Source organism: Microcaecilia unicolor, chromosome 1, assembly GCF_901765095.1.
Source record: "Microcaecilia unicolor chromosome 1, aMicUni1.1, whole genome shotgun sequence".
In the NCBI taxonomy this organism is placed as follows: Eukaryota; Metazoa; Chordata; class Amphibia; order Gymnophiona; family Siphonopidae; genus Microcaecilia; species Microcaecilia unicolor.
Genome location: NC_044031.1, coordinates 467,319,663 through 467,344,620, shown reverse-complemented (window position 1 = coordinate 467,344,620; position 24,958 = coordinate 467,319,663). Strand labels below are relative to the sequence as shown.

General features: G+C 45.8%; 1 protein-coding gene across 4 annotated transcripts in view; it reads right to left on the bottom strand.

Annotated features, from left to right (window-relative positions):
• Nucleotides 1-24,958, bottom strand: part of RBBP8 (RB binding protein 8, endonuclease) — a 278,475-nt gene that overhangs the window by 185,916 nt on the left and 67,601 nt on the right. For all 4 annotated transcript variants that reach the window (XM_030213485.1, XM_030213463.1, XM_030213470.1 and 1 more), the window contains exons 5-7: nucleotides 12,610-12,705; nucleotides 6,723-6,835; nucleotides 5,912-5,987 (exon numbers count right to left, since the gene is read on the bottom strand). In XM_030213485.1, coding sequence (XP_030069345.1) covers nucleotides 5,912-5,987; nucleotides 6,723-6,835; nucleotides 12,610-12,705 — 285 coding nt within the window. The remainder of the gene's footprint in view (nucleotides 1-5,911; nucleotides 5,988-6,722; nucleotides 6,836-12,609; nucleotides 12,706-24,958) is intronic.

Below are 24,958 nucleotides of genomic sequence, written 5' to 3'. Positions count from 1 at the left end.
ACTGACTACCCAGCCCAGAGTCTGAAGAACTGTAACAACTCTGGCTGTGGCAAGTCGGCTTTCGTCTGCCGAATCCGCTCTGATGAACCAGTCGTCGAGATAAGGGTGAAATCTGATACTCTCTCGCCTGAGAAAGGCAGCCACCACTACTATCCCCTTGGAAAAAGTCAGAGGGGCAATTGCCAGGCCGAAAGGCAAGGCGCGAAACTGGAAATGTTGGCTCAATACCGCAAACCGGAGAAACCGCTGATGCGGCGGCCAGATGGAAATATGCAAATACGCCTCCTTGAGGCCCAGAAACGTGAGAAACTCTCCTGGCTGTACTGCTGCAATGATGGAGTGCAGGGTTTCCATGCGGAAGTGTCGCACTCCTAAGGCCTGGTTGACTCTGCGCAAGTTGAGGATAGGTCTGAACGACCCACCTTTTCGAGGCACCACAAAATAGATGGAGTAGCGACCGCAGCCGCGTTCGGCAGGAGGAACCGGAACCACTGCTCCGAGCTTCAGCAACACCTGCAAGGTCTCGTGTACCGCCGCCCGCTTGATGGCAGTGCCGCATCAGGACTCCAAAAACGCGTCTCCCACCGAGGCAGCAAATTCTAGTCGGTAACCTTCTCTGATCAGGTCCAGGACCCACTGATCTGAAGAAATCTTGGTCCACTCCTCGACAAAGAGGGAGAGACGACCCCCTACTGCAGTAACCGACAAGTGGACCGGTGTCCCATCATTGTGGAGGACGCCCCTGAACTCCTGGGCGTTGCCAGGACGCCGCAGCGCGTTTGTCCGAATGAAAGGAGTTCCTCTGCTGGAAACGGATACGCTGACCAAACCCCGCAGAGCGCCCCAGGCAATACCTGCAAGCTTTGCGAAAACGTGGCCTGGAAGAGGGGGGAAAAGAAGGACTTTTGGAAGAAGGCCTCGGCCTATCCTCAGGCAACCGTTGAGACTTAAGAGTTCCCTAGGTCCTTAACAATCTTCTCCAAATCCTTCCCAAATAAAAGAAAGCCCCGAAAGGGTAACCTCACCAGCCTTTGCTTAGAGGCCATGTCAGCCGCCCAATGCCGGAGCCAAAGAAGGCGGTGGGCAGCAACCGACACCAACATCTGCTTAGCTGAAGCTCTGACCAGATCATAAAGAGCATCAGCCAAAAAAGACAGGGCAGACTCCATACGCGGGCCGACCTCAGTGAGGGAATCCGCTCCATCAGCGGACTGCTCAACCGCCTGCTGCAACCAGGAAAAGCAGGCCCGAAGCTGCATAGGAACTGCAAGTAGCCGCCTGTAAGGAAAGGCCCGAGATTTCAAAGGACCGCTACAGCGCGGATTTCAGCCGCCGGTCCTGCAAATCTTTCAAAGCGACCCCTCCCTCCACCGGGAGAGTAGTCTTTTTAGTCACAGCCGTGACTAACGCATCCCAAAGAGGACCAACTGACTTTCACAGCCCTGGCCACCTTCAAGGGACCATCAGGGTCAGACCATTGAGCTGAAATAAGCTCTTGGATGGAAGCATGCACAGGAAAAGCCCAAGAAGGCTTCTTAGTACTAGCCATCCTAGGATTAACAGAAGACGCAGCGCCCTCGTCAGGATCTTCAATACAAAGGGCCTGTAAAGCATCAGAAATGAGAGCTGGCAGCTCGTCGCGGTGGAAAATCCAAACCGCTTTAGGGTCATCCAACTCCTGTGGCAAGCAGCCACCCTCGTCTGGATCATCAGTCCATGATGGCCTGCCAGACCCCTCAGACTCCCCAAAACTAGACCACGGGGGAGAACAGGGTGAAGAATCCCCCTCAGACAGGGTATTCACTCGTCTACACTTAACGTCAGCCAAAAGCTCGGGAGAAGAAATAAAGTCTCCAGCAGACGCTGGGCTATAAAGAACTGGAGGCAACCCAGTCCAAAAGGAATTGTCAGGAGCCTCAGGCAATGCTCTTTTTAACATAAAAGCCTTATGCATCAGCAGCACAAATTCAAGGGAGAAAAACTCACCCTGTACATCTGCCCCCACATTGGGGAAAGCGGAGGCAATAGCTCCTCTAGAAACCTCGAAACGAGGCGTCCCCCAGCACTCAGACCCCTCCGCAACCGCGAGGGTCGAGTCACGCAGTGCCTCCAAGATGGCGCCCACTGCCAACTCCGTAGGGCGGGAAGACTCACCGCCCGCCATGCTCGTGCCAGCACTAGCATCTAGGTAGCATGAGCTGCAAAGCCCCGCTGCTGATCTGCGTTTCCCACAGTGGGAGCAGCGCTTAACCCCTTCAGCAGCCATCAAATACAGAAAACAAAATGGCGCCTTCGCACCAAAACTTACCCCATACAGAGCGCTGTCAGCGGGAACCTCCCTGGAGGAGCTGGGCACCACTCTCACCTCAGGAGACTGAGTCAAACGAGCTTCGGTCAAGCTGCACCGAACCAGGATCTCTAGAGAAAGCCTTTTTTTTTTTTTACTGTAAGGAAAGTTAGAGGCAGGCAGCCACAGAGGAACTCCGGGAGGAGGGGGAAATGGGTTAAGGCAGGGACAGGGAAAACCAAGTATGCCTTTAAAGTGGGCACCACCAGCCACAACACCCCCCTCCCTCGCTCTACTGGCAAAGCACAGGAGCACCCCAGGCAGAAATCCAGGAACTGAGAAAGCGACGTCCACACCTGCTGGGAGATAGAGATATACTGAAGGCAGAGGGGGCTGGGCGTCCAGGAACACCATGTGCTTTCAGTGTTCTCTATCTCCACCTGCTGGTAGGCGGATACAACCCATCAGTTAATGGATTCATCTGCTGTTGATGACAAGGAATGATGCTGATACTTTTGCCAATGCTGGATTTCCACAATTCTCTTTACTGACAAGGAAGATGCCTCCCCGGGTCAGTGCCTACATCAGTTGGTCCCAGGGGCTTGCATAATGGCCGATGCAACCGCCAACATCGACACCACACTCAACGATGCTGATGCCTTGGACTTGGCTTCAAAAAGAGTTCCCTGTGAATCACTGGCTAACTGAGTTCTGGCTTGGATCTGAAGATACAGAACACAGTTAGAAGGGATATGTTCAGTCTCCGAACATGGAAGAGAGTAAAAAAAAAAAAAAAAAGGAGTGGCCGTGTCAGAAGCAGTCCGATTGCACTGGAAACAGTGGGAACTTCCGAAGGAAAATGGAAAGACTTAATGGTAGTTTTGAAAGGACGAAGCACCAGAGAAAAAAATAAGGGAAAGAACCGACCAGGACACAGGCCTAAGTGCGGCCTACTGAACGTAGTAAATAAAGGAAAAATAAAATAAAATTGAATGGGAAGAAACTGAACCCAATGAAGCACAGAACTAAAGAAAAATAAAAACATAAAGGCACACAAAAAAAGCTCTGTTGAAGAACCAAACCGGTACCTGTGAGGAGAGAAGGGAAAAAAATCGCATCCTTTCCTCAATGCAGAAAAAAAAGACTGTTTTACCGCACTTGAGAATGCGTAGTGAAGTGTGACTCGCGCCCCAAAGAGCTCTATAAAAGCTTTGGAGAAGAGCGTTATACTTAAGATCCAGTCGTGGTTCAGATTTGGTGAACAGAAAATGGTGTTTTCCAGACTGAGAATGGCAGATTTTAGAGAACTTGATTTACTGGTAAAGCAATGACCTCCTTAGGAGCCCCACAAGACTGAAGAATTAAATGGAAATCTTTCTTATTGCTTGAGTTTGAGAGGAAGAAAGCTGTAGAGCTTTTGAAATCTTGAGAAATTTGGGATAAGAGCGGTCAATCAATTGCTCCTGAGGAACAGCTGGGGGCTAGTGTGCTGCATCTGCTGGAGGGTAGACTGATGAACCTCATAGGGGCACCATGTCCCAGTCGTGAGCGCACATAGGGGTTAAGGGAGAAGCAGGCTGTTCCGGAGGTGATGGGGAGCAATGTGAAGTGCTGGTGCCCCTAAGCAAACCTGAGGGAGAAAGCAGGCGAGGTAGACTGATGTATAAAGAAAGCAAGGGAACAGGAGCTGTATTTAGAGAGTTCCTTGCCCATGAAGTAGGGCTGCTGTGTCCTGCACAAAGCATGAGAACAGAAGAATTAAGGCTGACTAGTCTAGTCGAATTCTAGACAGGGGGACGAGGAAAGAGCATGGGCAGCTCTGTCAGTAACAGTCTGCTATGACTGTCTGGGAGGAGACACTGATTGAGAAGCAGCAGCAGGAATACAGTGGTGCTTTCTTACCTTCCCATGAAGGGAAGAAGCCCTAGACTTTCTTGTCATATTTTTTTATGGAACCAGACTTTTCATCAGAAACTGCTGAACGAGTCAAGTGGCGTGGTCCCACTGAGCAGGGAATCGAGCTCCAACATGCACTGCTTGTCTTCAGAGAAGCTGCTCCCAAGGACTCAGCAGGTGGAAAAGAAATCTATGCTGTCACCTGAAGAGCCAGAACTGGGCCCAAAAGGGTTGATGCTGAAGAAGCTAGGTTTTGCTTTGGAGCCACAGCTACGAAAAAAAAAAACATTGCATCAGTGAAACTGAAACAGTCCCCAAGGACTGCAGTAGTGAGCTGAACAGAAGTCGAGTTTCTGAAAGGAAGGAAGAGGGCTATGACTATCCTTGTCAGCAGAAGTATACTGAATGGTGATAGGCAGTCTCACCCGATGTGGGCCCCACGTAGATGCAGTAGCAAAAAAAAAAGAAAAACAAACAAAAAAAAAAAAAAAAAAAGACACCCATTAGCTGGAGGCGGGCTCCCAGCACCTGGCAACGCTGGACATCATCACTATTAAGTGTAGTTGCATTTGCCCTGTCTAAGATATTTATTTTATTTATTTGTTACATTTGTATCCCACATTTTCCCACCTATTTGTAGGCTCAAGGTGGCTTACATAGTGCCGGAGAGGTGTTTGCAGACTCCGGAGTAAACAAATTCAAGGTGATGTTGTAGTAGGATAAGGTTCAAGTGGTAGGACCACATTAAGGAATTGTGCAACAGAAGAGTCGTGTAATGTTTATTTAAAGATAGGTCATCCTGAGTCAAACCAAGTCCTTCAAGCCCAAGGTCCTACCTATATCTGGAAGTAGCCAATCTAGGTCACAAGCACCAAGTATATCCCAAAATTACCCCAACAATAAACTGTATTCAGTTTCTGCAAATCCTCTAGATGCTTTGCTGTTTACAGTAGTAATACTGACCTCTGGCTAAGTCAGGAACCATCGCTAATGCTGGGTCTTGACTGTTTACTTTGTAAAGGAGCAGCACAATTTTTCTCTTTCTTTCTTTCTCAAGATGTGGTGGCTTCTTGACCTATTTTCTCTTTTGATTTTTAAAGCTGGGCCTTCCATACTACTATGCTGTTAAATATTCAAGAAGTTCATAATTTATTTTTTAATAAAGTGGTACACATCCCATGGCCATAGCTCTGAGTATTTCTCAGTTGCTAGAGTAGTACTATCATCTTATAAAGATCAATATAAAGCAGGCTTACAGTTCTGATGAAGACTGTAAGAAAGGCACCTCAACCCCTCGTCTAATTTATCAGCATAATTATAAGATAGGCTAATATGGAGGCACTTCGAAAAACATTAAACATCAGAAACTTGGCAGGAATTAGATGAAAAAAAAAATCTAATTTCAACTGGAATCTTAATGATTTTATTTTAACAAGAAAATCTTTGCTAATACAGGTAGCTTTAAGAAAAAGTCAATGTTAGATAACGGATTTTTTTTATATAACATACGGAGCTTGTTTTATTAAGTTTCCTCCCTTTCCAATGATACAGAAGAAAAATGCCTTAGTAATCAGGCTCATGTGTCTGATAAATTACACCGTCATAATCTATTGTGGAGCAAGCTGATATATATATTTTAGGTGTCTTGATACTAAATTCAATCTGCAAAGATATATTTTGAGTATTTCTGCAGCCATCTAACAAAATAATTTTAACATTAATACTCACGCTATCTTCTTTTGTAGCTGCTGGAACTGTTCAGAAAGCTTTTTCTTTTCATCCTGTATACTGTTCTTTTCATTAACTGTGAAATATTGTTAGAAAAAAGTCACATTACAAGCAATATAGAAAGTATACAATATTTGAGACCAGTGTTAATTTCCATAAATAGTTCTGATTTCACCTAAGAAACCCAGAATTATTAGTTTATACGTGCAACGGGACAAAATTGGGCCCAGTCAGCCTGTTCCTTATAACCTGGAGTTATCATCACTGTACATACACAATATAAAGGGAAATAAAGCAAACAAGCTCTTTAGAAATATTGTATATATAATGTATATATGTTATGATAGAAAGTTAATTGCTCAATTGATATGCTGCTATAAAGTCACCCTTCCCTTTCCCTCTTGTGCTCTTATTTATGCTCTTTTCTCCTGTGCTTCCATTATTCTGCCTTCCCTTTGTTGCCTACTAGCTCCCCTGAAGTCATACTACTGACAGCCAATAGGCAATTGGTAGAAACAAGGAGCACTTCCTGTCCTCCTCAGCTACTGCTGTACTACATGGATGCTCTTATACGGCAATAGCTGGAAGAAGCAGGGGTACAGTACCATTAGCTGGAGAAAGCTATGAACTCTCTCCATATAGGTCTCTGAACTCAAGTGTTCCCAACTCATCTTACACTTTAAAAGTATGCACTCTGTAAAATTATAAGGCTCTGAACTGTAGTATATTTGTTACATATATACCCCACATTTTCCCACCTATTTGTATACTGCAAAAAACGAGTCAGGAGTTTGTTAAAAATAGGACTCACTGAGTTCAGTTATAAGTTTCAAATTCTGCTGCCGGATATTTTCAAATTCCTGCTGTTTCTTCCTCATGTGATTTTCGGTCACTGTGCATCGATCACATAATCCTGCTCTTAACCTGACAAAAATAAAATTAGAAAGAATACACTTTAGGTATTTCAATATATCCGCTTAACTTATGGCCCTGGTTCAGTCCTCCAGGTCATGTATATTTCTGGATTGACAATGACATAAAATGTTGAATAATGTACCACTTAGCCCTGAAAGCTGCACAGAGACCCACTGCATGAATCAAAGCATAACTGCTGATAAGGAAGGCAAAGAGGGACTTTGGAAAAAAGATTGCGTTGGAGGCAAAAACACATAGTAAAATTTAAAAGCAAGAAGCCAGCAAAAGAATCGGTTGGACCATTAGATGACCAAGGGGTAAAAGGGGCAATCAGGGAAGACAAAGCCGTAGCAGAAAGATTAAATTAATTCTTTGCTTCGGTCTTCACAAAAGAAGATTTGGGAGAGATAACTGTGCCAGAAACGGTAATCAAAGCTGACGAGTCGTAGAAACTGAATGGAATCTCTATAAACCTGGAGGATGTAATGGGGCAGTTCTACAAATTGAAGAGTAGCAAATCTCCTGGACTGGATGGTATTCAGCCTAGAATACTGATAGAATTGAAAATGAACTTGCAGAACTATTGTTAGTAATATGCAATTTATCTTTAAAATCAAGTGTGGTACCAGAAGATTGGAGGGTAGACAATGTAGCGCTGATATTTTAAAAAGTTTCCAGAGGAGATCCAGACGGTGGGTCTGACGTCAGTGCCAGGCAAAATAGTACAGAATATTATAAAGAACAAAATTACAGAGCATATTCAAAAGCATGGATTAATGAGACAAAGCCAACATGGATTTAGTGAAGGGAAATCTTGCCTCACCAATCTATTACATTTCTTTGAAGGGGTGAACAAATGGGGATAAAAGTGAGCCGGTCGAAACTGTGTATCCAGATCTTCAAAGGCGTTTGACAAAGTACGTCATGAAAGACTCCAGAAGGAATTGGAGAGTCATGGGATAGGAGGTGTCCTATTGTGGATTAAAAACTGGTTAAATGAAAGAAAACAGAGAGTTGAGTTAAATGGTCAGTATTCACAATGGAGAAGGGGTCTGTGCGGATTAAAAACTGGTTAAATGAAAGAAAACAGAGAGTCGAGTTAAATGGTCAGTATTCACAATGGAGAAGGACAGATAGTGGGGTTCCCCAGGTGTCTGTGCTGGGACTGCTGCTTTTAACATATTTATAAATGATCTAGAGATGGGAGTAACTAGTGAGGTAATTAAATTTGCTTACGACACAAAGTTATTCAAATACGTTAAATTGCAAGAGGATTGTGAAAAATTACAAGACGACCTTATGAGCCTGGGTGTCTAAATGGCAGATGACGTTTAACGTGAGCAAGTGCAAAGTAATGCATGTGGGAAAGAGGAACCCGAATTATAGCTATGTAATGCAAGGTTTCACGTTAGGAGTCACGGACCAAGAAAGGGATCTAGGCGGCGGCGGCGTTGATAATACGTTGAATCCCTCTGCTCGGTGTGCTGCGGCAGTTAAGAAAGCAAACAGAATATTAGGTATTATAAGGAAAGGAATGAAAAACAAAAATGAGGACGTTATAATGCCTTTGTATCAGCCCATGGTGTGACCGCACCTCGAATACTGTGTTCAATTCTGGTCACCACATTTCAAAAAAGATATAGTGGGATTGGAAAAGGTATAGAGAAGAGTGACAAAAATGACAAAGGGGATGGGCTGACTCCCCTATGAGGAATGGCTGAAGCGGCTAGGGCTCTTCAGCTTGGAGAAAAGACGGCAGAGGGGAGATATGATAAGAGCTCTATAAAATAATGAGTGGAGTTGAACTGGTAGATGTGAATTGTTTGTTTATTCTTTCCAAAAATACTAGGACTAGGGGGCATGTCGTACATTTAAAACGAATTTGAGAAAGCTTTTCTTCACTCAACATGTAATTAAACTCTGGAACTCATTGCCATAGAATGTGGTAAAGGTGGTTAGCTTAGCCACTTTGGACAGCTTCCTAAAGTAAAAGTCCATAGACCATTATTAAAATGGTTTTCGCCATCTCCACTCAACCGAAACTGCGCTTACTAAAGTCTCCAATGACCTATTACTGGCTAAATCCAGAGGTCAATATTCCATCCTCATTCTTCTTGATCTTTCCGCTGCTTTTGACACTGTCGATCACAGCTTACTTCTCGATACCCTGTCCTCACTTGGATTCCAGGGCTCTGTCCTTTCCTGGTTCTCTTCCTACCTCTCCCTCTGCACCTTTAGTGTTCACTCTGGTGGATCCTCTTCTAATTCTATCCCTCTGCCTGTCGGCGTACCTCAGGGTTCTGTTCTTGGTCCCCTCCTCTTTTCTATCTACACTTCTTCCCTTGGTTCATTAATCTCATCCCATGGCTTTTCCTACCATCTCTATGCTGATGACTCCCAAATCTACTTTTCTACCCCTGATATCTCACCTTGCATCCAAACCAAAGTTTCAGCGTGCTTGTCTGACATTGCTGTCTGGATGTCTCAACGCCACCGGAAATTAAATATGACCAAAACCGAGCTTCTCATTTTCCCCCCCAAACCCACCTCCCCGCTCCCCCCGTTTTCTATTTCTGTTGATGGCTCTCTCATTCTCCCTGTCTCCTCAGCTCGAAACCTTGGGGTCATCTTTGACTCTTCTCTCTCCTTCTCTGCTCATATCCAGCAGATTGCCAAGACCTGTCGTTTCTTTCTTTACAACATCCGTAAAATCCGCCCCTTTCTTTCCGAGCAGTCTACCAAAACCCTCATCCACACCCTTGTCACCTCTCGTTTAGACTACTGCAATCTGCTTCTTGCTGGCCTCTCACTTAGTCACCTCTCCCCTCTCCAGTCGGTTCAAAACTCTGCTGCCCGTCTCGTCTTCCGCCAGGGTCGCTTTACTCATACTACCCCTCTCCTCAAGACCCTTCACTGGCTCCCTATCCGTTTTCGCATCCTGTTCAAACTTCTTCTACTAACCTATAAATGTACTCAGTCTGCTGCTCCCCAGTATCTCTCCACATTCGTCCTTCCCTACACCCCTTCCCGTGCACTCCGCTCCATGGATAAATCCTTCTTATCTGTTCCCTTCTCCACTACTGCCAACTCCAGACTTCGCGCCTTCTGTCTCGCTGCACCCTACGCCTGGAATAAACTTCCTGAGCCCCTACGTCTTGCCCCATCCTTGGCCACCTTTAAATCTAGACTGAAAGCCCACCTCTTTAACATAGCTTTTGACTCGTAACCACTTGTAACCACTCGCCTCCACCTACCCTCCTCTCCCGTTCACATTAATTGATTTGATTTGCTTACTTTATTTATTTTTTTGTCTATTAGATTGTAAGCTCTTTGAGCAGGGACTGTCTTTCTTCTATGTTTGTGCAGCATTGTGTACGCCTTGTAGCGCTATAGAAATGCTAAATAGTAGTAGTAATAGGCTTGGGGAAAATCCACTGCTTATTTCTCGGATAAGCAGCATAAAATGTATTTTTTGGGATCTTGCCAGGTATTTGTGACCTGGACTGGCCACAGTTGGAAACAGGATGCTGGGTTTGATGGACCTTTGGTCTGTCCCAGGGTTGCAATACTTATGTACTTATTGCTAGCCTCTGGAAACTTTTTTCCATGGTTCACTGTCTTATGTTATAGGAAACCACTGAGAATAAATTAACATTCTGTTTATTTTCAAGTATTAAGAGGGTTCAGCTATATTTTAATTTTGCTAGCCTTACCTTTTTGACTTAGATTTCTACCATGCCCTGTTAACCTGCGTCATTAATCAGGACCCAAGTAAGTTTTGCTAATTACCAACACAACTACCTGTATTACATACCATATAGGGAGAATGTAGTGACAGTAGCTGGCCTTACAGAGTTTGGACATATTCCTGAGGGAAAAGTCCATTGAACATTATTAAATTTTTTTTTTTTTTTTTTTTTTTGGGGGGGGGGGGGGGGGATTGCCGGGTTCTTGAAGCCTGGATTGGTTGCTATCGGAGGTAGGATGCTGGGCTTCATGGACCACTGGTCTTTTCCCAGTATGGCAGTGCTTATGTTCTTATGTGATCACATCATTTTGACCAAAATGCAACTGAGATCTGTGGCAAAAAAACCTGATCATAGTCCTGTGGGAAAACAAACCACAATTAAGGTGGCATGACTGATATCTTCTAAATACCCCGTAAGATTTAAGGCATGCACTGAAAGTTCTCCAGATACAGAAGGAACAATTCCCACTTGTACATCAACTTCACCAGATTATCTTTTGGTTTTGATGGTATATAACATACTTTAGAGACTGGGGGCAGTGTTGTTCCTGGAATTTTCAAAACCGCTTCCAAATATTTCTTAAACAAGTCCCAAAAGATAGGGAAATTAAGAATCCTTAAATTCAACAATCTAATACAGATCTCCATCTACTCCAATCTTTGATTCATAGATTCCTTGTCCTTCACTAAAGCAGACTGACCTTTCTGGAGCTAAGCTGTTTCACCTTCTACTTTCTTTACCTTCTTCTAACAAATCTTAGGTTCCCTAGAGGAAACCACAGAACTCTACTGGGTTGTAAATACCACATTTGTCAAAGCAGTAACTGATTTACGCAAAAGCGTGAGAGCATCCCATAGCATACTCAAGATAACCTGGTCCAATTTTATCAATGGAGGAACAAATCTCCCAGACCTGGTAGCCATTTCTTCATCCCCTCTACTGTCCTCCATGGGAGAACACAGATCTTGCCATCTCTGCTCTTGGCTCATCTAGTGTTTACTCCTCAAAATATTCTCTCAACAACATTGAAACAGAGAGTTCACCTCTGAAGGAGGTGTATTACTTTGTTGTTTTGTCTATGTCGCTGCAGCTCATGTCACTGGAAATGCTACCAGGGGAGGAGGTGGAGCAGAATGCTCATTAGGATTCAGAAGTTTCACTTTCCAAGAGGGCCATTGTTTCTAGTGGTTTCCAAGCACAGGACATTGAGGAACAATAAAATTGCGCATAATTGTCACTTGTTGGTAATGGGAAAGCAATTTGTAATTCAGAAGGAAACAGTGCACTCTCTCCTTTTGTTTCCCCATAAGTCTCTTCCTGGAGAATACAGCCATGGAGCATCCCTTACCTGTGCCTTACTTCCACACACCATCTTAGTTCCCTCCTCCAACTATGTAGATATCTGATCCATTCAGTTCTTGTAAGACACTAAGCGAGAGCCGTTTTATAATCCATAGTGGGAAAGGATCATCAAGGATACAGAAAGGTGGCATGGTAAAAACATAGCACGAGTATACAGAACTATATTTTTGTGATGAACTTGGGTATAATGGTCATAGGTAACCAAGCTTTCAAGTTCACTTATTCTTCTAGCTGAAGTAACCACCAAAAGAAAGAGCACCTTCCAAGTAACATGCTTAATTGAAGTCCTGTAGGCTGATAAAATACTGGTAAGCCAGCAGGCCTAACTCTTGTTGAAGTGCTTAAAAAGTTTTAAAGTGACCCTCATTCGTCAACTGACCCATGGACTAAATCTGCTTTGCCAATGTTTCCAACTGAGTGAGGTCTTATTTATCAAAATTTTTGGATTATTCCAAATCAGCATGTTTTTCTTTAAGAAAAGAGGCCCATCATCTATTTTGTTGTCTAAGAGTCTAAGGGCCCATATTGTGCATGCAAATCCCTTTTTAAATCTATGGATAGTCAGCAAATGTGTCAATGTACAATCCTTTGATATTTATCAACACTATATGACAGTTACCTAAATGAAACTTATGCATGAAAGTAAATTATGCAAGATTTAGTTTGTTATACCTGTCTTCTAAAACTTTGATGGTATCATGCAGTCCTTTTTGCTGTTCTCTGAGCTGTTGATTTTTGGAATAAAATTCTTCAAGCCTCTGTGCATCTCTGAAATAAAATAATCAAATATTATTAATTTAAATCATATTAATTAAAAATAATTGCTTCTAGAATGCTATAAGTCTGTGCTCCCTTGTTTTACTGAAACATGCACATTACATTTAGGATAAACTAATTTCTTAACTGTTTGCTTCAAAATATGTTACATAAATTTCAGTAGCAAAATAATTTATTCAACAGAGATTTGATTCATTCTCGAGGTTTACGCCTCCTTTTGGCAAACAATAAATGTTACAAGAGTGGCGTACTCTTTCTCAATTTTAAGAGCAATATAGCGAAGATACTTACCTATAGCAGGTATTCTCCGAGGACAGCAGGCTGATTATTCTCACAACTGATCAACGTCCACATTGGCAAGGGAACCGGCATTTGCAATAGCAAAAAGAAAAAAACATTTGCCAGAGGGAAGCAGTGATGCCTACTGCAAATGCCTCCATCCTGAATCTGAGAAACTGCAACTACTATCTTCAGTTCAGATCGTCTCATTTTGTGAGAACTTTGGCTGGAATATCTGTATACGTTAAATTTGAAGACCCCTGAAGAAGGCCTTTTTGGCCGAAACACGGACCGTGTAGGGTCCTAATAAAACTCTTTTGGTGCTCTTACCATCTGTGGTTTCAGTCTGGTCTTTCTGGATTTCTTCTGCTTGTTTTGTTGTTTTCTTCGGCTGACTAAGTGAGCCACTGAGGCAGCCATGGCTCTGACATTATGAGCCGTGACATGGCCCTCCAGAGTCAGCCTAGCTTGGGCATAAGCAAAGGAAATGCAATCTGCTAGGAAATTAGAAATTGTGAGTTTTCCCGATGGCGATTCCTCTCCTGTTGGGATCAAAAGCAACAAACAACTGGGCGGACTGTTTGAAGGGCTTTGTCCGCTCCACGTAAAAGGCCAATGCTCTCTTGCAGTCCAAGGTGTGCAAGCTGCTTTCAAAAGGGGGGGGGGGGGGGGGGGGCATGAGAACAGGGAACAAATGTTGGCAAGACAATTGACTGGTTCAGATGGAACTCCGACACCACATTCGGCAGGAAATTAGGGTGCGTGTGGACGGCTTCCTAAAGGAAAAGTCTATAGACCATTATTAAATGGACTAGGGGAAAATCCACTATTTCTGGGATAAGCAGCATAAAATGTTTAATAATTTTGGGGGATCTTGCCAGATATTTGTGACCTGGATTGGCCACTGTTGGAAACAGGATGCTGGGCTTGATGGACCTTTGGTCTTTCCCAGTATGGCAATATTTATGTACTTATGTGATGAAACTTAGTACAAGGTGCATCCACTACTAGGGCCTGAAGCTCACTGACCCTATGAGCTGAAGTAACAGCCACAAAGAAAATGACCTTCCAGGTCAAGTACTTCAGATGGCAGGAATTCAGTGGCTCAAAAGGAGCTTTCATCAGCTGAGTGAGAACTACGTTGAGATCCCATGTTACTGGCGGAGGTTTGACCGGGGCCTTTGACAAAAGCAAACCTCTCATGAAGCAAACAACTAAAGCCTGTCCAGAGATAGGCCTACCCTCTACACGTTGATGATAAGCACTGAATGCATTAAGGTGAACCCTTACTGAGTTGGTCTTGAGACCAGACTCCAAAAAGTGTAGAAGGTATTCAAGAAGGGTTTGTGCAGGACAAGATAGAGGATCTATGGCCTTGCTGTCACACCAGACAGCAAACCTCCTCCATTTGAAAGAGTAACACCTCTTAGTGGAATCTTTCTGGAAGCAAGCAAGACCCGAGAGACACCCTCCGAAAGACCCAAGGATCCAAATTCTATGCTCTCAACATCCAGGCCGTGAGAACCAGAGACTGGAGGTTGGGATGTAGAAGTGACTCCTCGTTCTGAGTGATGAGGGTCGGAAAATACTCCAATCTCCTCAGTTCTTCGGAGGACAATTCCAGAAGAAGAGGGAACCAAATCTGACGCAGCCAGTACGGTGCAATCAGGATCATGGTTCCGCGGTCTTGTCTGAGTTTCAGCAAAGTGTTCTCTACTAGAGGTATGGGAGGATATGCATACAGAAGGCCCGTTCCCCAATGTAGGAGAAAAGCATCTGGAACTAGTCTGTCGTGGGCCTGAAGCCTGGAACAGAACTGAGGGATCTTGTGACTGATTTGAGTGGCAAAACGATCCACCGAGGGGGTGCCTCACGTTCAGAAGATCTTGCAGGTGACGCCCATGTTCAGTGACCATTCGTGAGGTTGCATTACGTTGCTCAGCCTATCGGCCAGACCGTTGTTTATGTCTGCCAGATACGTGGCTTGGAGAAACATGCCATGACGGCGCGCCCAAAGCCACATCTGGATGGCTTCCCGACACAGAGGGCGAGATCCGGTGCCCCCTTGCTTGTTGGTATAGTACATTGCAACCTGATTGTCTGTTTGAATTAAGATAATTTGGTTGGACAGCCGATCTCTGAAAGCCTTCAGAGTGTTCCAGACCGCTTGGAGTTCCAGGAGGTTGATCTGAAGACCTACTTCCTGGAAGAACCAGGTTCCTTGAGTGTGAAGCCCATCTACATGAGCTCCCCACCCTAGGAGGGATGCATCCGTTGTCAGCAGCCTCTGCGGCCGAGGAATTTGAAATGGTTGTCTCATGGTCAAATTGGGCCGGATTGTCCACCACTAAAGAGAATTCCGAAAATCAGTGGACAGTTGGATCACATCCTCTATATTCCCCACAGCTTGAAACCACTGGGAAGCTAGGGGTACATTGAGCAGATCTCATGTCCAAACGTACTATGGGTATAACATGAACTGTGGAGGGCATGTGTCCCAAAAGTCTCAACATCTGCAGAGCTGTGACCTGTTGAGATATTCAAATCGTGGACACTAGGGACAGAAGTTTGTCTGCCCGTGCCTCCGGGAGATAGGCTCGAGCTGTTCTCATGTCCAGCAGTGATCTAATAAACTCCAATTTCTGAATAGGAGTGAGATGGGACTTGGCGTAATTTATTACAAACCCCTGTAGTTCCAGCATCTGAATAGTCATCTGCATGGACTCTCCAAGCATCGTCCTCAGAGGTGCTCTTTACCAGCCAATCGTCAAGATAAGGGAACACATGCACTCCCAGTCTGTTTAGTGATGCTGCGACTACTGCTAGGTATTTTGTGAAAACTGTTGGTACAGACGCTTTCAAAAAGGGTAGTACGCAGTACTGAAAGTGCTGCGTTCCCAGCTGAAATCAAAGATACTTCCTGTGAGCTGGAAGTATCGGGATGTGTGTGTAAGCCTCCTTCAAGTCCAGAGAGCATAGCCAATCGTGCTCCTGAATCATGGGAAGAAGGGAGCCTAGGGAAACCATCCTGAACTTTTCTCGGATCAGGAATTTGTTCAAGGCTCTTAGGTCTAGGATGGGACGCATCCCCCCTGTTTTCTTCTGCACAAGGAAAGTACCTGGAATAGAATCTCAACCCTTCATCCCCTGGTGGAACGGGTTCAACTGCATGGGCCTGTAGAAGGGCGGAGAGTTGCTCTGCAAGTACCTGCTTCTCCTGGGAGCTGTATGAATGAACTCCCAGTGGGCAATTTGGAGGTTTGGATTCCAGATTGAGAGTGTATCCTAACCGGACTATTTGAAGAACCCACCGGTCGGAGGTTATGAGAGGCCACCTTTGGTGAAAAAACATTAACCTCCCCCCAACCAGTAAGTCATCTGGAACGGACACTTGTATTGAGGCTATGCTTCCCTGGAGCCAGTCAAAAGCCTGTCCCCTGCTTTTGCAGGGGCACAGCAGGGGCCTTGGGAGCACACTGTTGACAAGAACAAGCGCGCTGGGGCTGAGCCTGAGTAGGCTAGCGGGACACCTGAGTGTACCTACGCCTAGCATAGGAATAGGGAGCACTCTGCAACCCCCAAAAAACCCTCCTAGATGAAGAGGATGTACTACTACTACTACTATTTAGCATTTCTATAGCGCTACAAGGCGTACACAGCGCTGCACAAACATAGAAGAAAGAAAGTCCCTGCTCAAAGAGCTTACAAGGCACCCGGCGGGAGAGAGAGAAGCCATAGCATCCATGTGCTTCTTGATCTGGTCGACCAGGTCTTCCACCTTCTCTCCGAAAAGGTTATCACCCTGGCAAGGTACATCCGCCATCCTCTGATGGATCGAATGGTCTAGGTCAGAGACACGCAGCCATGAGAGTCTATGCATCGCTATACCTTGAGCAGAGATTCTGGATGCCACATCAAAAGTGTCGTATGCTCCCCTGGACAGGAATTTACGACATGCCTTCTGCTGCCTGACCACCTGGCAAAAAGGTTCGATCTGCTCTGGAGGGAGGGCATCGACCAAGGTAGACAGCTGCCTCACCGAGTTCCGCAAGTGAATGCTCGTGAAGAGCTGGTAAGACTGGATACGGGTAGCGAGAATAGTGGCCTGATACATCTTCCTCTCAAAAGAATCCAAGGTCCTAGCTTCTCTGCCTGGGGGCGCCAAGGCATAGTCTCTAGTACTCTTGGCTCTCTTATTTTATTTTATTTTTTGTTACATTTGTACCCCGCGCTTTCCCACTCATGGCAGGCTCAATGCGGCGGCAATGGAGGGTTAAGTGACTTGCCCAGAGTCACAAGGAGCTGCCTGTGCCGGGAATCAAACTCAGTTCCTCAGGACCAAAGTCCACCACCCTAACCACTAGGCCACTCCTCCACTCCACTCCTCCACTCTTGAGGGCGGAGTCCACCACCATAGAGTTATGGGGTAACTGAGACCTCATCAACCCAGGTTCACCGTGGATCCAATACTGGGACTCAGTCTTCTTAGGGATCACAGGGCCAGACAGAGGGAACGACCAGTTTCACATAAGGACTTCCTGGATTACCTTATGCAAAGGAGCCGTATACTGCCTCCTTAGGTGGAGACGTAGTCCAGGATCTCAAGCATCTCAGCCCTGGGCTCATCCTCCACTTCTGCACGGAATGGAATGGCCTCAGCCAAACGAGGAAAAGGAGAGGCTCTCAGGAGGTGACAGTCTCCTTTCAGGTGGAGGGGAAGGTTCAGAGGGAATCCCAAAGGACTCACTGGAGGAGAAGTACCTGGGAACTTCCTCTCCCATCAGTGCTCCTCCTATCGGAAAGCACTTCCCTTAGGGATCTCCGAGACTGAGCCTGCCTCAACGTTGAAGACCGACGTCTTTGATGGTGATGTTGAGGGGCCGACACCCGCATGGACTGCAGTGAAGCTTCTTCCACCGATGTTGATGGGGAGTCAACCTGGGTGGCAGCTGACACTGGAGCCGCAAGCGGCACCGAGGTTGGGGACCGGACTGCTGGGAGGCCAATGCGTCGGCACCTCCTGTATGGAGGGGGAGCGGTCCTCCTGGCACCGATGCTTCTCGAGTTCCGAATCCTTCGACGCCCCAGAGCGCCCGGCACCGTGTGTTGAGGGGGAATGGAGACAGTGCTTCTTAGCCTTTGCTCTATGTACATCACCAAGGCTCCTCGGTGACAAGGACGATGTTGAATCCTCACATCGCCTCGGGGTCGGGTCCGACAATGGACAGTCCCGGGGGCCTGCGCAGCAGGAGGCCTCGAAACAGGTGGAGACCCACTCAATGCCTCACTGCTCCCAGCGTGCCATGACCTCTCAGGAGCCATGCATACCTCTACTCCCGACATCGAGGCTCTTTCCCGGGCACTATAAGGAGACACAGAAAACGCTGTCGCTGTGCGCGCAGAAGAAAGGAAAACTGAGGCGCACGGTCACGTGACAGGCGGGAAGTCAGTCCGTGCATTCGCGATGCGCCACGGCATGCGCATCAAAAGGCTCTGGCAAAAGTTTTTTCTTTTTGCTATTGAAAATGCCAGTTCCAGGCCCAATGCGGACGTCAACCCAGTTGTGAGAACTCAGCCTGCTTATCCTCGGAGAAAAATTTTTATATGATCTTTGTATATAAGAACGTAGACCATTATTCATGTGTTTTACAATTATAAACATAACTCAATGGCCATGAGAAGTATTTGCTACTATATGGTTTTTTACATTTGTGAATATCTCTACCTGTGTTTCCCATGAGAGGTTTATTAAAGAAAAAACACACTGCCTTATTCTTTCATCTCAACATTTTACAAACTACCCCACAGCAATACCTACCCTGGAACACACTCTTCCAATCTCAGAAAACCTGAAAATCCTCTGCATTTTTATTGACAGCAACCTAACGCTAAAGAACCAAGCCACCAACATTACAAAGAAAATGTTCCACACAATGTGGAAACTCAAACAGGTAAAACAATTCTTCCCGAGGGAAACTTTTTGCAACATGATTCAAACAACGGTATTAACATATCGATTACTGCAATGGAGTATATGCAGGTTGCAGGGAACAAATCCTAAGGAAACTACAGACTGCTCAGAATTCAGCAGCCAGGCTTATCTATGTAAAATCTAAATTTGAAAGTGCAAAACCCCTCCGGGAAAAACTACACTGGCTACTAATCAAGGAACGTATTGCTTTCAAGATTTGTACCTTTGTTCACAGAATAATACATGGTCTAGCTCCGAGCTGTATGTCTGAACTAATCGACTTACCAATTAGAAACACAATTGAATCAGCCAGAACGTACTTAACTCTTCACTTCCCAAGTTATAAAAGCCTGAAGTATAAATCAATATACACGTCAAGTTTCTCCTACATATGCACACAGCTCTGGAATTCTCTACCAAAACGCCTGAAATCTACGAACAATCATCTAGAATTCTGAAAAAAAACCTCACCTGTTCAAGAAGGCATACCCCACAGTATTGTTATGATTGGGGTCAGAACCCCTCTCAAACTTACCTCTTTCCTGGGGGTCAGCTTCTTAGCTGGCTTCTGTTTCTTTTCTCTGTCCTTTCTGAGCTGGCTCTGTCTCTCTGTGCTGGCAGCTTCCAGCAGCATGGGGTTAATTGTTTTACTTTACTTCAGCTGTGTGGGTGGACTGAGTTAGCTCTACCTCTCTTTGGGTGTACTGGCTTCAAGTGCTTCACGGTGTTGCACTGGTGTGGGTTGGGCCTCTCTGGGTCAGTGTGCTTTTGCCTAGGTCTAGGGAGTGTGACATCATCAGGGAGGGCCTTGATAAGGAAGTGGTGTTGTTTCCTTCAGAGCCTTTGCAACGGTGGTGTTTGCTTTAGGTAGGGTGGTGCAGTGTGCACTTCTGACTTTGTGTCTAGTTTCCCTGCTTGATTTTGCTAAGGTCCAGGTTAGTGTTAGTGCAGTGTGCACTGGTGTTTGTGTGTTTAGCTTTCCTGCTTTTCCCTTGTGGTTTGGAAGCATTGCTGTGTGTAGGGCTTTGGAAGCTCTGTTGCTGTTAGAAGTACTTCAGGGTTTGGTGTTGTTAGAAACACTACAGATTTTGCTGTTAGAAGTACTTCTGGTGTTTGTGCTATTGGGAGCATTGCAGTCTTTGCTGTTTGGGTGCTGTAGAAAGCACTTCAGTTTGCTGTTAGAAGTACTTCTGGGTTTGGTGCTGTTTGAGGCACTTCAGTTCGCTGTGAGAAGTACGTCAGTAGCTTGGTGCTTAGTGGAACCTGGGTTAGGTTAGTGCGGTGGTGCACTGCTGTAGCGTGGGGGCTTAGGAAGCTCCTTTGCTAGCGTGTGTTTGCTTTCCTGCTTTTTCCTTGTGCCTTCCCTGTCTTCCCTTTTAGAACTAGGAGCTCTTTTGGTTGTTTGGTGCATAGGAGCACCTTAGTTAGTTTAGAGTTGTAGAGCACTGCTTGTAGCTTGGTGCTTAGTAGCACCTGTGTTAGCTTTGTGTTTAGTTCCCTGCTCTGTTAGTTTAGGGCTTAGGAAGTCCCTTTGTTAGTGTAGGCCTAGGAGTGCCCTGGTTAGTCCAGTTCCTTGGAGCACTGCTGTCTCTTCTGTTTCCAGTCCTGGTCCCTGTGTCATCCGGTATCCGGTAAGTCCTGCCGGCTACTCGAACCCAGGAGCTCAACTCCTTGGGGGCTTAGTAGCTAAGTGCAGGTGAAGCTGTTCGGACCAGTCCAGTGTGCTCCAGTCCGGGGAATTCCAGTCCAGTGTTCCAGTCCGGTGTCCTCCAGTCCTGTGTTCCGGTTGCTGGGCGGTGCCTGCAGTCCCTGCCGGTGCCGGTGTGCTTGCCCAGCGTTGGTTGGTGGGTTTTGCCTGCTGCTGTCACTCCTCATCAGCAGCCCAAGGGCTCACGTTTGCTCCAGAGCCTGGCCCCGCAGGCTCTGAACCTGAGAACCTGACAAGTATCTGGCGAACACCGAATAATGAAATATGGCATTTTAATCAGGAAACGGACAGTTTTCAACCCCGATGCATGATCACACCCTAACATTTTGTCTGAATCACCCCAACCTATTTACCGATACTTCTTTACTGTACTTGTCACTGTAATAGTACCCCTATACTGTATTTGTTCACATTGGAGTCTGTAACCACCTCTCCGGAACTATGTAAACCACTTTGAGCCTACTAATAAATAGGAAAAGGTGGGATACAAATGTAACAAATAAATAAATAAGATAAATAATGTTCTATTTACTTGAGGTTCCGATGCTAACAAATATTTATTGCCTTTAGGCATATTCATATATCATATTTTCTGCCTCTAGGTTTTTCAAATACAAGAATTATTCTGCACGACCCCTTTTTAGTATTTCTACGGTAAGGTCAGTTCCTTTGCAACATTTTCACCACTTGTTTTGTTACTTAAATTTCATATATATTTTTTTGTTCTCATGATATTTTGTTTTTACTCAGTGTATTTTTATTTTAATATGGATATTTACATTTCCTTTATGCTTTTATGTACTAAATAATTTTTAATTGTTTGTATTTATTTATCCATATACAGTGGAAGACCCCTGAAGCAGACAGGTGTGTCCCGTTGAAACACAGCCCCTTGTCGGGTCATATACACGAGTGGTGCTGAATAAAGTTAATTATAACTTACTTCTGGCTACAATACTGTTTGGTTCACACCTACGCTTTGGATTTTATCTTGGATTATACGTAGTGGTTTTTACCTTTGGGTTTTGTTTTTGTGTTCCATGAGAGAAAAACATGGGTAACATCAGGTGACCCTCAGGGAGAGGAATGCTGGCTTCGGCCTAACCCCTGGCAAGCCTTTCCTTGGCTGAGAGGTAACATAGAGGGGCATAATCGAACGGCGTCGGCCATCTTTGGGGCCGGCACTGTAAGTGGGCGGAGCCATCCGTATTTTCAAAAAAGATGGCCGACCATCTTTTCCTTCGCTAATACGGTTGGGCCTGGCCAAATGTCAGAGTTCGCCGGGTTTGAGATGGCTGGCATCGATTTTCAGCCATGATGGAAAATAATGCCGGCGATCTCAAACCCGGCGAATTCAAGGCATTTGGTCATGGGAGGAGCCAGCATTTGTAGTGCACTGGCCCCCCTCACATGCCAGGACACCAACCGGGCACCCTAGGGGGCACTTCTAAAAATTAAAAAATAAAAATAGCTCCAAGGTGAATAGCTCCCTTCCCTTGGTTGTTTAGCCCCCCCAAATCCCCCCAAAACCCACGCCCCACAACTCTACACCATTACCATAGCCCTAAGGGTTGAAGGGGGCACCTACATGTGGGTACAGTGGGTTCCCATTTACCACCACAAGTGTAACAGGTAGGGGGGGGATGGGCCTGGGTCCACCTGTCTGAAGTGCACTGCACCCACTAAAAACTGCTCCAGGGACCTCCATGCTGCTGTCAAGGAGCTCGGTATGACATTTCAGGCTGGCATAGAGGTTGGCAAAAAATGCTTTTTTGGGGGTGGGGGGGGGGGGGGGGTTGGTGACCACTGGGGGAGTAAGGGGAGGTCATCTCCGATTCCCTCCGGTGGTCATTTGGTCAGTTGGGGCTCCTTTTTGAAGCTTGGTCGTGAAAAAAACAGGACCAAGTAAAGCCGGCAAAATGCTTGTCAAGCATGGCTTATTTTTTTCCATTATCAGGCGAAGCCGGCTATCTCGTGAGCATGCCCCAATCCCGCCTTCACTACCCTACCGACACGCCCCTTGATGTTTCGCCAGCTCCGTGACGGAAAGCAGTTGAACCCGGCCAAAATTGGCTTTCGATTATACCGATTTGGCCGAGTTCTGGAGATCGTCGGCCATCTCCCGATTTGTGTCGGAAGATGGCTGGCGATCACTTTTGAAAATGAGCTGGATAGTAATATAGTAGATGACGGCAGAGAAAGACCTGCACGGCCCATCCAGTCTGCCCAACAAGATAAACTCATATGTGCTACTTTTTGTGTATACCCGACCTTGATTTGCATCTGCCATTTTCAGGGCACAGACTGTAGAAGTCTGCCCAACACTAGCCCCGCCTCCCAACCACTAGCCCCACCTCCCACCACCGGCTCTGCCACCCAATCTCCGCTAAGCTTCTGAGCTCTCCTACCAGCTGCCTTCCAGGTGCTGTGGAGGACTTCCAGCTCATGTGCATATCCTCACAGCCTTCTCCGGGGTGACTCCCATGTCCACTCCGATCCACTCAGGGCTTTTGCTCAAGGTGCCCAGCTCCCACCAGGTGCTGTGGAGGACTTGCAGCCCTTCTGCATATTTTCACAGCCTTCTCCGGGGTGACTCTCAGGTCCACCCCAATCCTCCCACGGCCCTCGCTCCAGGTGCCGCATGCCTAACAGTGTGTGGAGCATTTTCTCTATAAATTTAATAATTTTCTCCCAGTTACTACTTATGGCTCCAGTACACTTTCTCTTCTTGGTACTGTGCCTTCCTAATCTGTTTCCCCATCTGAAACCACTGTACACTGCAAGAACACATTGCTTTCATCATCTCACCATCTCTTTTGTCCTCTTCCTTCTTCTCAGCTCCCAACCTTCAACATTTCCTTCCTTCCATTCACCAATCTCCATTCTATCTAAGTACATCTCATCTTCGTCGCTGTCGTCACGCCCCTCCTACTCTTCTCCATACTCTCTTGCTCCGTTTCCTGCTCTCCACTGGGGACATCAATCCCAATCCTGGTCCTCCACATCAGATTCATCCTATTCGTGCAGGTCACACCGTCATGTCTCCAATCTAATTTCTGTTCCTCTCCTTCTCCCCTGCCTTTCTCATGTGCTGTGGAAAGCCTGCTCTGTCTGTAACAAAGTTTCCTACATCCATGACCTTGTTATCTCTCGTACTCTCCATCTGCTTGCCCTGAAGACTCTGCTTCAGTCGCAGCCCTATGCCATGGAGGTTATCTTTTCTCCCATACTCCTCACCCGGTTGGCCGCAGAGGTGGTGTCTCGCTACTACTTTCACCCTCCTGTAGATTTCTTCCAACTGTCTCACTGCTTTTCTTCCTTTGAAGTCCACTCCATCCGTCTATTCACTCCTCTTGACTCTCCGATTAGTAGTCATTTATCAACCCCCTGATTAGTCCCTTTCTTCTTTTCTCACTGACTTTGATGCCTGGCTTTCCCTCTTTCTTGAACCTTCATCTCCTTCCCTCATTCTTTGCGATTTTAACATTTATGCTAATGATCTCTCTGACTCTTATGCTTCTCAGTTTCTTGCTTTAACATCCTTTTTCAATCTTCAACTATTAACCACTACCCCCACTCACCAGAATGGCCACTGTCTTGATCTTATCATCTTCTCAAACTGCTCACTCTCCAGTTTCTGTGCCTCAGCTCTTCCCCTCTCTGACCATCATCTAATAACTCCACATTTAAACACCCTCCTCCCCAGTCCCGTCCAATCTCAACCAATACATTTAGGAATCTTCAGGCTATTGACCCTTCTACTCTGTACTCCAGTGTTTCAAATCTCTTCTCAACCACTATGTTATAAAAGTCTTTCAATGAGGCTGTCTCTTCCTATAATACTATTCTCTCCTCTGCTCTGGATACTCTCGCTCCTCCCATTCCCTGTTCTGTACGGCATACCAAACTCCAGCCTTGGCTGACCTCTAGACTCTGCTACCTACGTTCCTGTGCCCGCTCTGCTGAACGCCTTTGGCTGAAATCCTATGCCATGTTGACTTCATACATTTCAAATTCTTGCTGACTTCCTTCCAGTCTGCTCTTTTACTTGCCAAACAGGACTGCTACATCCAGTTGACAAATTCTCTTGGCTCAAACCATTGACGTCTCTTTGCCACACTGAACTCTCTCCTTGAAGTGCCTTCACCTTCAACTCCCCCTTCTCTTTCTCCCTAGACTCTGGCTGAGTACTTTCATGATAAGGTTCACAAGATTAAACTTGAATTCTCACCCAACTCACCTCCACCTCTCCTTTTCTTAGTCCATTCTCTCATCCCTCCAACTCC